At 41.4% G+C, this 11,770-nt stretch overlaps 1 protein-coding gene across 6 annotated transcripts; it reads right to left on the bottom strand.

The window, feature by feature from the left end:
* Positions 1–721: 721 nt before the first annotated feature.
* psq (BTB-domain-containing protein pipsqueak) lies at positions 722–10,403 on the bottom strand. Of its 6 annotated transcripts, none has more exons than XM_074091587.1 (11): positions 9,436–10,403; positions 8,287–8,379; positions 7,828–7,911; positions 6,693–6,830; positions 5,486–5,594; positions 5,032–5,171; positions 4,385–4,562; positions 3,671–3,847; positions 2,835–2,937; positions 2,278–2,368; positions 722–1,842 (listed from the first exon to the last, which is right to left on the bottom strand). In XM_074091587.1, exons 2-11 carry the CDS (start codon positions 8,374–8,376, stop codon positions 1,582–1,584), a joined length of 1,371 nt encoding a protein of 456 aa, XP_073947688.1. In that variant the 5' UTR covers positions 8,377–8,379; positions 9,436–10,403; the 3' UTR covers positions 722–1,581. The 6 variants fall into 6 exon arrangements, with proteins under 6 accessions (XP_073947688.1, XP_073947691.1, XP_073947690.1 ...); XM_074091590.1 differs by having other exon boundaries at positions 10,051–10,403; XM_074091589.1 differs by lacking the exon at positions 9,436–10,403 and adding an exon at positions 9,354–9,401.
* Positions 10,404–11,770: the final 1,367 nt, after the last annotated feature.

Here is an 11,770-nt window from a genome sequence, read left to right as displayed (position 1 = left end):
ATAGGTACATAATATCACAATGTAACAATACAATCGATAACTTAGTAAGTAAATGTTAACAAGATGACAAAAAATCCCAAACTATCCACTATAAAATTACCCTCAGAGTATAGTAATACTTACGCCAAGTTTTAATACTACGGACGAGATGGACTCTTAGTGAGTGCTATCACATTATAAATTACGTATCTTATTTTTCAAACACAACGGACATGATTGTCTTTTTAATACATGTCTACCACTAGCGAGCTTTAAATGAAATGCTTGGATTTTTTAGCACTTCAATTATAACTTTCACCACTGGACACGTACTAGGTACCACAAATTGTTTAACTTTTGGAAATAAATACTGAAAGTCCATATAAAGAAACAATTCACATAGCGTCTTATTTTTATTATAAGTAAGTAGTCAATAAAAAGTAAAGATATTGTATTCTATCATCCACACAATACAGGCAGTGGAAAAATAATATCATTTCTTTCCTTTTATCCTTAAATCTACAATATCGTTTGGTATTTAATTACGTATGTCATGACAGTTCATAATCTAGCAGTCTACTAATCACTAAAGATAACTACAAAAACAAACAATAACAACAACGTGGAAAACTTGAATATTCACTAACCATTATCTGACTCCTCGATATCCTTAAACGTTTTTAGAAAGGATGGAATTTAAGTTAAAAGTTGAGTTACAAAAATATATTAAAAGTAATCGGTCGTATTATCCATCTTGAACAGTTCTAGCTTTAAAATTTCCAATTCACTCAGACCATGACCCTTCGTATTGGCTAGTATTTATCACAATCACGACTGAAACAAATTGCTGGTAAATTAAATATTCCTATCTATATGCAGTGTCTTGCGAAAATAGGTCACCGTCAAAGTTTCGAATCTCCAACCTATCGGTAAAGTAAAATGCTAAAAACACCCTAAAGTTTAAGTATTGCTATAATTTATATTGGAAGTCCACGATTACTTAAACGATCGAGTCAATATTGACAGTACCCTAAGTTCTAATCGTGATCTAAATAATCTACAAGAAATAAGTAATCTACAGAAATATTTTTTATAAAAATATGAGCAGACTAAAATTTTATCGGACACAAATTATTACGAACTATACTAATTATAATAAATTGCCATCGGTTTACGTATTTCGGTTTACAAATGATTTGTAATCATTTTTTTACAGCTTGACACCGCTTATTTAATAATTACCTACCTGTTAATTACAATTCTACTCAGGCATGGTTTCTATGTACAATAGACCTTGCATACATTTACATAAAATCACAACAACAAAATTAAAACGAGTAAAAATCGGTTGTTTCTTCATTTGTCCCGGTCAAAATCCTTAATATCACCAAATAATTAAGAATACCTACTTACCAAACGAAACATCATCTTGACACGAAGGACCAAATTTTCGTATTTCAAGAGTTCTGTACCCAGCAGTGGGACGAATATAGTACCTCCCCAGATTGGGTAATACTAAGTATAAGACGAGTAACCTAAATCTTAAACTGCTACTCAAAAAACACAATGTCAAGGGGCCTCATTACCAGAGGCACCGTGCCCTCAACTCGTGGCAATGCTGCTGCAGCCTTGGTAGTACATCCCATATCCTTGCTCAGCCAGCATACTACTATGCATCGCCTCAAACCCCGGGTCACTCATCACGTAATTCTGCTGAAGGTAAGGATTTTGAAGATCTTGTTCAGGATGTAAGCCCTGATTCACAGGCACATTTTGGTGCTGGTAATACATCTCTTGGGATTGAGATTGTTGCTCCATTTCCATGTTCTCTGGCATTGCTTGTTGAGGAAGGGTTTGAGGACTCTGTAAATTGTAAAAAGTCGAATATAGAGTTTGTTGCAAGAAGGAATATAATTAATTAGATATAATACTACTTGCTATATATGAGACGATGTGACAAAACATAAAAATGAAAAAAAAATATGTTATTTAGTAACATAGAAATAAGAAAGTATTTATTTTTACACTTCTAAAATAACCAATTGTATACTTACATATACTTACTATTTTATACTTATTTATTTATTATGGTGATCTTGGAAAAGACTATAATGATTTCTACGAAATTTGCTAACTATGTGGGGTTTTCGGGAGCGAACAATCAACCTAGCTTCTCTGGGAAAACGTATTTTTTTAAGTTTGTTGCCCAGTTACTAGAGTTCTTACCTTAGTGCTCTATATATAGGTACATACGGTACTGCATCATTCCTAAATATTAGCAAATTCTGGAAAACTTACTTGATATTTGCATCTCTTGAACCGTCCATATAGAGAAGAGTAAGGCAAATTGTAATGTATTGCTGCTTGATTTATTGACATCTGGCCAACTCTGGAAATTAAATATCAATTTTATATAAATTTAGAAATAGCATAATACATACGTAGTTTCAGGTTTTAAGAGGGCGTAACAAAAAACTGGTTATCGTGCTATACATGAATCTATTGTGATCCGTGATGTAAGTACTAGACTAGATTATATTAATGAACTCCCGATATTTCAATGCATCTACCAGCAGGCAGAAAGTAAAAGATTATCCCGTAGGAAATACAATATGTTTCATGTAATTAACCATAAATAATTAAGAACTGGTGAAGTTTGAAATAGTAAAGCGTGAAAGAGAAATCAAAAAATAGAAGAAGCTTCACGTGGAAGAGTGGTGATTCGGAGATGAAGTAAAGAAAGAAGGAGTAAGAAGGAAAATATTTATTCGTGACATTACAAAAAAAATACGTATTAAGGTCACAAAATGGTCCAAAATCAGCTAAATACCGACCTAAAGAGATTTTGTGCTAACCTGACAGCTTCCAGTGCTTCCCCCATAGCGTCTTCAGACCACGGCGTCGGGTTGGACCGCGACAGTTCGATACCTTCACGCTTACACCGCCCATAAAGAGTACCTGTAAGGCATTCATTAACATTATGCTACTAATTGAGATCATCAATATAGTACAGCGTAATTGAGAAACTTGAGAAAACAGCCTAGATTATTATTAATTAGGATAGCTCGATAGCATTGGCTATAAAACGATGAAAAGGTGTATAAAAATAATACTAGCAACATCTTCCCGCCAATTAGATTCAAAAGCGACATCTGTTAGTGAAATGTTCCTTTCTTGCTAAACGTTTTACACGCAAGATAACCGTTCTATTGACAATGAGCAACGCAATAGCAACGAGGTGCAAACTACACTAATGTATTTTCAAATAAGTAATCAAAATTTTATTCGAGCTGTAATTTTGCAGAAATTCACAGATTTAACATTTAGATGTCATTGTGGTATTATGCATTGAAAAATTTGTTCCCAAATAGAATGTTACCAACCACAGTCATTCTCAGCCAACTCAACTATGACCGAGTTGTAGCCCAACTTTTTGGTCTCCACTCCGCCCTAGTGACATGACACAAACAACGCCCGTAGTCAATCAATCAATTCTGAACCCTACGAAAATCCCGAGTTAATCAATAAACCAGTGAATTAGCGCCACCTATCGGCAAGTAGCGAGTACTTACTGATATAGTGAATATGTATTTCCATCGGGAAAAGTCAGATCTCAATCAGAATACGACTTACACGTCGTTTCGAAAAGGCAGTACCCGCAGGATTGACTTGTTGACGGCGGGCTACGCACCTGTGGGTATCCCGAACTGCGCGGCGGCGCGCTGCACGGAGCACGCGCCGGCGCGGATGGCGGCGAGCGCGCGCTCCAGGTCGGCGCGGCGCCACGCCGTCGGCGCGGCGTTAAACGGCGCCGCCAGCCGGATGCCCTCGCGCCGCGCGATCTTGTACAGGGTGCTGCTGGGGATGCCTGCAACCAGTTACGGACGGAGTTTAAAATCCTCCACCTCCACACACAGCCACACAGCCACAGCTATAAGCGTAAAAGAACAATTCCACATTCTTTCAGAGTGGCGCTAGAGTAGCAAGAGTAGGCCAAGGACCTTAATCCCTTACCCATCATGAACCATTTCACAAGAAACGTCATAGTAACATCGTATTAATTAACAATAACAAGAAAAATCGTGACTTTCCTTTGGAAAGGTCCCGTGGCGAGGAATTAAAGTCCTTGACAGTACACTAAACAGCGAGAAAAAAATATAACAAAAATTTAACCGGCCGTATTATATCAGTTTCAAGTCGGTGCCTCAGAACAAGCCAGCTGGAGTGGACCTATACTTAGTCGTCTATCTTCCCTACTCAGTATAGGCTTCTTTCACTCTTGCTGGCTCGTGCTGAGGTAGAGGCACCGATGGATGCGAGCGACGCAAGACCGGCCATCGTGGCGTTTTTAAAGGAGATCTAACGTTCAGTGAACGTATTTCTAATGGCGATGACAATCACTCACCATACGCCTTGCTGGCCTTGTTGGCCGATATGGCGCCCGAGCGGAGCGCGTTGAGGGCGCCCCTTAGATCCGTCTCGCTCCAGGACTTGGAGGCGCCCTCCTTCTTCGGCGTGTCGATGCCCAGCCGGTGCGCGCGCTGCCAGAGCGTCGTGGACGGAATGCCGTACGTGGCTGATGCCTGGAACACGGAGTTTGGGGGATAAAGAATAAAGACCCACTGACCACTCTCTAGTCTCGTAGTCTCTGTTTATTCGAACAACATAATAGTAGATTGTTCAACGAGGGACTAAAACAAGTCATTCTAGTTTCATTGTTGTTCGAGTGTCTGCCCAGGCTCCTGGCCCATTTCAGTTCCGCAACGTGATGGTCAATATATCCACCACACAGATGCGCTGGCGAATAATTTCTGAACTTTATTTCTTATCAAAATGATCACGGTGAGATATACCAAGTATCTGAGTCCCTTTGTGGGATCTTAAGCTTGCTTACCTGTTGCATTGTGTGTGACTGTGAATGAACATGTCGTACTAGGTACATAAAACGCATTGGTTGATTATTATAGTCTTCACCGACTGGGGTAGCTTGGACTGGAAAACATCTCGTAGCTTGCCAAAAGCTGTACCGTTTTATTGCTATAGATAACTGACCTTAGTAAGGCTCATGTTGTGTTTCCGCAGCGCCTCTAGCGCCAGCTGCATGTCCTGCTGCGTCCAGTTCTTAGGACTCCGCGTCAGCTCCGGCTGCGTGCTCGAGTCGCTCGTGTCCGACCCGCTTAGGTGTTGTTGCTCTGAAAAATCGAGATGATTCTTTAGAATTCAGCTTGATGACATGGAGAACCTAGGTTCGGGGAACCTCTTGGTTGCACATCATGGATGAAATTGGAACAAAGGTACTATAACTCGTCAGTTGTTACACAACAGTTGGCGAAGAAAAGAAGGATTAATCACTTATTTGCAGCTCCGATTTGTCTACAGAAGTCATCCTGTCAAGCATGAGTTTTTAACTCTCCGGAGGGTCCGACTTCGATTCAAAGCGTACGTTTTTATTTCGTTTTTATATTTAAAATAAGTTCTAGGGGAATGTACATAGAAATAATCTTACCTCCTTCAGATAGGGGCTCGTCTTTAACAGCCAGTAGGGGCATGAAATCCATGGAGTCAGCATCGTTTGCGCCTGGAAGTGTCTTGTGCCTGTCGATAAGGGTGGCGCCCTGGAAACGTGAAATAGGTACTAAGTCAAAAGTCAAAGAAATCATCCAAAGATACAAAGAGCGTGAACTCTAAAAAACTCGTAGTAGCCTTAGCGGTTTGTCATGACCTCTCAAGCAAGAAACAGTGGGTGGAAGCCCTCTGAGTTTTTCGGACTTTATGTGCGACTTAGAAACTGCACTTGGCCTGGGTAAAAACACCACACAACAACCTGAGAGGAGTGTTCCCAGTAGTGAGTGAGAGTGAGACTAAGACAAGTCACGGGTTCGATGGATAACCAGGTTCGGTTCACACTCACATTCATATAAACCTGTTTGACAGTTGTACTCGTAATGGAGCATAGATTGTCTGATGCGATGCGACAAAGGCATATATTGTGCCCTCGTCAAGCTATTGTTAAAAGTTTCACAGTGGACCATGACAAGATTCAGTTGGTTCGATAGTAAAATCGTAACGGGGTCGAATAATGGTGAGACGAGAATTGAAATTTGTATGCATTCTCGCGCGCCCGCCGCGAGCCGCCGCGGGTGCTGCCATACAAATTTCAACTCTCGTCTCGTCTCGCCTCGCCGATGGCAAATCACCTTAATTGCCAAAATGGGGAATGGATGAAAATTTTAGAAACGCTTGAATTTTTTTTATCGATAGGAATAAGCTTCCTAATTAACAGAAAAAAATATCAGATTTTTAAGTAGCATCAATTAATTAAATAAAAATTAAATAGTTTTCTTTACCACCAAATTACGATAGTCCGGTTGGTTACGGGTTGTTCCATAGCCCAGAACAAAAAAATAAAAAAAAGAAGTTGTGTCTTTGACTCGTTCTTTTTGACAGGTGACACTCGTTACCGGTCCGGATAATACCAACTTGGAAATACCAACCCTGTTTTTCATGTACACGCCCATAGAAACTGACATGAGCTTCAGAAATTAATTGATGCTACTTAAAAGTCTGATATTTTTTTCTGTTAATTAGGAAGGTTTTCCTATCGATAAAAAAAGTTTCAAGCATTTCTAAAATTTTCATCCATTCCCCATTGCCTCACTTTTACTGGATGCGCCCTACCAGAAACCGATATGGCATCATCATCACCATCGTACCATGGTGTCGCAGTGCGGCGCGGGCGCCAGCGTCTCGAGCGTGACGGCGGGCTCGGCGGGCTCCTGCTTGACGCACACGGGCGTGGCGGTCGGGCCCGACGGCGCCGGCGGCGCCAGCTCCTCCAGCTCCTCCGAACCCTGTCTCGACGATATGGAACGTGAGCAGAATTTTACTACATTTTAGCTGTTGCACGTAGTTAACGGTAATCAAAAATAAAACGTTCTAGAACAAATTAAGTTAAAAATTTATCAATTTTTACTTTTTACTTTATTATATAATTTACTCTTTTTTTTGTGATTTTTGACCTTTTTTTTTTTTGTATAACTTTTTTTTTATTATAATTATGATTAATGTTTTATTTTTGTATATGATTGTTATTGCTTTTAATTATAAGGTCTTGGGTAACCAAATTAAAAATGTATTAAGTAAATATTGAAGAACTATAAACAATATACTTTGCTCACAAGCAAACCTTACGTACAGTCACCAGCATTAATATCTGCCATAGCGAAGCGTGCAAAAGTATCTGACACGCCCTTCCGGTCCTAGAAATAGAGTCGTATCAGATATTGGTGCTGGTGACTGTACCTACCTACCTACCTTACCTTAGCTTAGGTATGTAGCCATGCCTATGCAGCAAATGCGTGAACCTGCAGCTCCTCCAGCTTCTCACTATAAGAAGACACACAAAACCAACCATCTACCACACTGCAGAGTCGCGTTTCGAACTCAACCAGAGTTCATCTTCAGAGCAACAAAACGCGTTCACCATGCTACCAGATCTTAGTCTTACATTGTGCGTGTTCTTCCAGTGTGGAGGTGGAGGAGTTGCATGAACACCAGTGACGGATTTAATTTTTTATGGCCACTTTATTTCCGCCGCCCCATGTACCATCAGTCAAAACATATTTACCACCCTAAAGTCTACCACCATAAAGTTGATAATCGTTTGGATGTCATAACACAATAATGCCACTATTGGCATTGAAGTTGACAGACACGTATATACCATGTAAACTGTATAGTTTTTTTTTTTTTTTAGTTCTTTGATGTGAAGACCTCCGCAAATAACGCCTGATTCAATATTATTGTGCGTCATTAAAATCTGATAATTTCGGCTTATTGTGAGTTTACCTGCAAGTGATGCAGGATGTGCGCAGACGCATTGTTGTCTATTTCCGGCTCGAGCTTCACCGCCCGAAGTTCCAAAGACGGTATCTGAAAACATCCATCACCATCAGTGTGAATATTGGTACTCAAATGTAGACAACGGGTGAAACATATGCAACTGTTGCCATTTTCAAGCATTTTGCGAGAACACGTCACAAAGAAAGTGGCGCCCTCTTTTGATTTGTACTTTTTCATGTTGTACTGTACCTATCCATCAAACTTACAAAAACAATAACTAAAAATGAGCAAGTTCCTCAAATACCAAAGCGACAGCAGGAATTAACCACGAATCCCCAAACATTTGCACCACAACAGAAATAAACTAAATTTTCGTCACGATATTTTTCACTATCAATCAATACATCCAAAAAATAAACCAGGAGGCTCCTAAACTCCCTAAAATAAAAAAATCATAAAAATCACCTGATTTGAGAGGAAGCTGTGCGCAAATTGGGACTCGTCGTCGTCAGAGGCCGGCTCGCACTTGACCTGCAGGACTCCACGGCCGGGCATTTCCTGGAGAAGATAGAAGAATAATGTTAAAACCCGGGGTGAGCGTCGCTGGAACTCCGGTCCTCACACCAAACCAGATTACGACTTAACAATACGGCACCGAATCCGTATTCGATTAATCTGTCCATTACATCGTTTTAAAAGTCAAAGTCAAAGTCAAAATATCTTTATTCAATTTAGGCTAAAACAAGCACTTGTGAATGTCAAAAAAAAATCTACCACCGGTTCGGAAAAACCTCTGTTGAGAAGAATCCGGCAAGAAACTCAACGAGGTATCTAAAACGATATAAAACATAAGTACCGATGATTAGTTTAATTGAAACAAAACGCCATAACCGTTGCGTATAAAAGTTAGTTGAAGTTGCGTCCTTGCCGCAATCAAAATACTAATACAAAAGTGATCTAACCGAAGTACCTCGCCGAGCCCCGTCCGCGGGCCCTCGAGGGCGATACAGCGAAATACTCCATTTTCCTCTAAATGTCGCAGCAATCGAACATTCGGCATAAGTACGTATACATAGGCAATTAGACAAAAGGAAGCGAGCTTTATTGAATTTTTTCTCGATTGGTGCACAAATGAAGAGTGCGAAGTTAATTTCCCTCCCTTTCTGTCGCCCGCAAGGCTGCCGTCTCCCGAGTTTTTTTAATTCTGTTTGTTTTTGCCGGGACGCCTCGACCTAACTCGTACCTAACTACCTATACGTCATCTGCGAACTGCAAGCTATATATGTGTTGTTATAAATTGCCCGCGAATCAAATTCAAAACTTTATCGAAAGGAAGACACGTGATCGCTTGGGACGAACGGGGTTGTGAAAGGGACAAGGCGGCACCCGCGCCGACACCTGCGAAGTAGTGAATGTAAAGTTGCGCGGTTAACCCTCTCCCATGTCGCTCTATCGCGGGCCGTTCCCGAGCGTGGACACAGCGCACGTGCGCGCCCGCGAAATGCGAACACATCGGGCACTCAGGCACTCACCGTCTTGCCGACGCGAAGGACGGTGTAAAACGGAGGCGATAAACGCGAGGGAAGCGAACGGCGCGAAATTCACTCTACTTACCTCATTTAGCTAGACGTAGTCGGTCAGCGGGGCCCGCCGCTGGCAGTCCTGCCCGGCACGCATGCAGCTCCGCGGTGACCTTCGGGACACGATGGGATGTCGCAAATGAAAGTGAATTCGGCACACACCCGGCCGAGTCTGCGTCGTTGCGTGGCGCATGTTTAGGAGGTGCAGGGCGGGCGCGTGCTGATTTTTTTCCCCGAGCCGAAGAAATAAAAACAAACGCCTTTTTGCCCGGAACCGGCCGAGCGCCGCGGCCCTCCGAACGGTCTCGGGTTTCGCAAACGTTATTACGACTCGGGACCGGCTAGCGGCGAGAATCCGCCGTCGGCTCGGTAGTTTCGGAGAAAGTTTTGATTGTTTAGGAAGCGAACCGGCGTGGAGAGTAAAAATCGCTGAATAAATCGCGTGGGGTGGCAGGAGGGTAGATGCACTATAGCGCGTGTAGCTATGCGGGGGCCGCCCGGCCGGCGCCCCGCGCGGCGCCTTCTCTCTCTCCGCTCCGATTGATTTTTATTACAAGAATTTCGCTGGTGGTTTTTTTTTGTTTTCCGCACACTGAGAGCTGGCGAACGCACACAACGGGATTCGTATAATTCGTTTGTACGAACTTACTAATGCTATTGATTTTTATAACGAAGCGACTGCGGGGCTGGCGGCTTATTTCTCTCTCGCGGCGTTTACTTTGACTGTTTTTCCGTTACAACTGATAGAATGTGTATCTTATTTTTGCAATTAGGATTAATATTATATTTCGCAGGGTAGCTTAGCTGGCAGTAACTGGATGAGAGCGGCCGAGGATCGTGCTCAGTGGCGTGCTATTGGAGAGACATGTCCAGCAGTGGACTAAGAATAGGCCGATGATGATGATGATGATGCATAGATAGCTTATAAAATTATACAATGATAAGACGAAAATTTTCGCTATTTAAACTTTAAAACTTATCTCTGTTTTGTTTTTTTTTTAAATGTTATAACAACTACCCTCGAAAAACAGTTGTCGCTAGACCTAGATACATGGAAAACGAGGGAAGCTCGTCTACCGTTAGGTTGGTTGCGTTCAAATAATTCTCATTCTACAGCTCGAATAATAACAACAGTTGAACGATGATTCAATGTTCTATCCGCCAAGAATACTTTAGCAATTTAAGTCCCTCGTAGGGCGTAGGTAATCGTTATGTAGCCAGGCGATATTCTGTAGATATAATTAATTATTAATTTAATTACTACTTTAATTAAAAAAAAACGATACGAGTATATTAATGTGTTTGAAACATTAACTTCAAACCCTCTCATACATTTAGCTCATTATAATAACTTGTTTGAATTGAAGTAGTCATTTAACCCATTCAGTGCCGTTGACGCCCATCGGCGTCTGGGTGGACCCTCATGTGACGCCGCTGACGCCGATGGGCGTCTGTGTACGTAATCTGGCGCGCGGCAATGAATGGGTTAATAGACTTAGAGATACTACAATAGCTCAAAGAGAATAATATGGATATTGTCATAATACTGGTGCTAGCTTCTTCATTCTCAAGGTCTTTACTATTTTAGGGTTCCGTGAAATGGGTGTGTAAAGACCGGTATAACAACATTTGATATCATTTCAAAGGATATAACAACATTTGATATATTTTTTAAATTTATTTTAAAGGAAAACTTCACAGAACTTTTTTATAAAATAAACCTAACCCTAAGCAAGGGTAAGCAAATGAAACCCTGTTAATTTCGCTACGCGTGTCTGTCACAGGGCATTTAGGTACATCTCAAGAACCGTAAGTAATAAACTGCCAGGTGATATTTTTGCATATAGGTGCATCTGATGTTTCTATTACCACTCCTACTCTGGTTGAGTGTGTGTGTGTTCTTAAACTGTGCGCGTGGAGGAGCTGCATGAACACACATTTGTTGCATAGACGTAGCTATCATATAAAGACGCGTTCAGCAAAGTAATTGTTTTAAGTGTCAGCCAAACTACATTTGCATACCAAATTTCAAGTCGATCTCACTACTGGAAGATGGTCAAATTTAACTTGCGAGATTTGATTACAGACAGACAGACAGACAGACAGACAACGGGACTGGTGAAACTAAATAAAAGCTTTTGAATACTAGCCGTTACCCGCGAGTCCGTCCGCGTAGAATTCGGTTATCGCTATCCCGCGGGAACTATGTAATTTTCCGGGATAAAAACTATCCTAATGTCCTTCCCGGGGACTCAAAGTATCCGCAGGGCTACTACGAAACTGGAAACTCAAAGTTCGTGTCGTGCGATCCCTCTGACACTTATACTATTTAATACGAGAGCGAGAGGGACGGTACGATACGAACTTCG

The sequence above is a fragment of the Choristoneura fumiferana genome, chromosome 8 (genome assembly GCF_025370935.1).
Source record: "Choristoneura fumiferana chromosome 8, NRCan_CFum_1, whole genome shotgun sequence".
NCBI classification, from domain to species: Eukaryota; Metazoa; Arthropoda; class Insecta; order Lepidoptera; family Tortricidae; genus Choristoneura; species Choristoneura fumiferana.
This window is presented reverse-complemented; position numbering and strand designations above follow the sequence as displayed.

What these genes read in the sequence shown, in the direction of transcription:
- psq (XM_074091586.1), bottom strand. Translation starts at nt 8,881, where the DNA reads ATGCCGAATGTTCGATTGCTGCGACATTTAGAGGAAAATGGAGTATTT. An exon ending in ACATCCTGCATCACTTGCAG is followed by an intron (nt 6,831 to 7,827) that starts GTAAACTCACAA and finishes TCGTCGAGACAG; the next exon opens with GGTTCGGAGGAGCTGGAGGA. An exon ending in CGCCGCACTGCGACACCATG is followed by an intron (nt 5,595 to 6,692) that starts GTACGATGGTGA and finishes TCACGTTTCCAG; the next exon opens with GGCGCCACCCTTATCGACAG.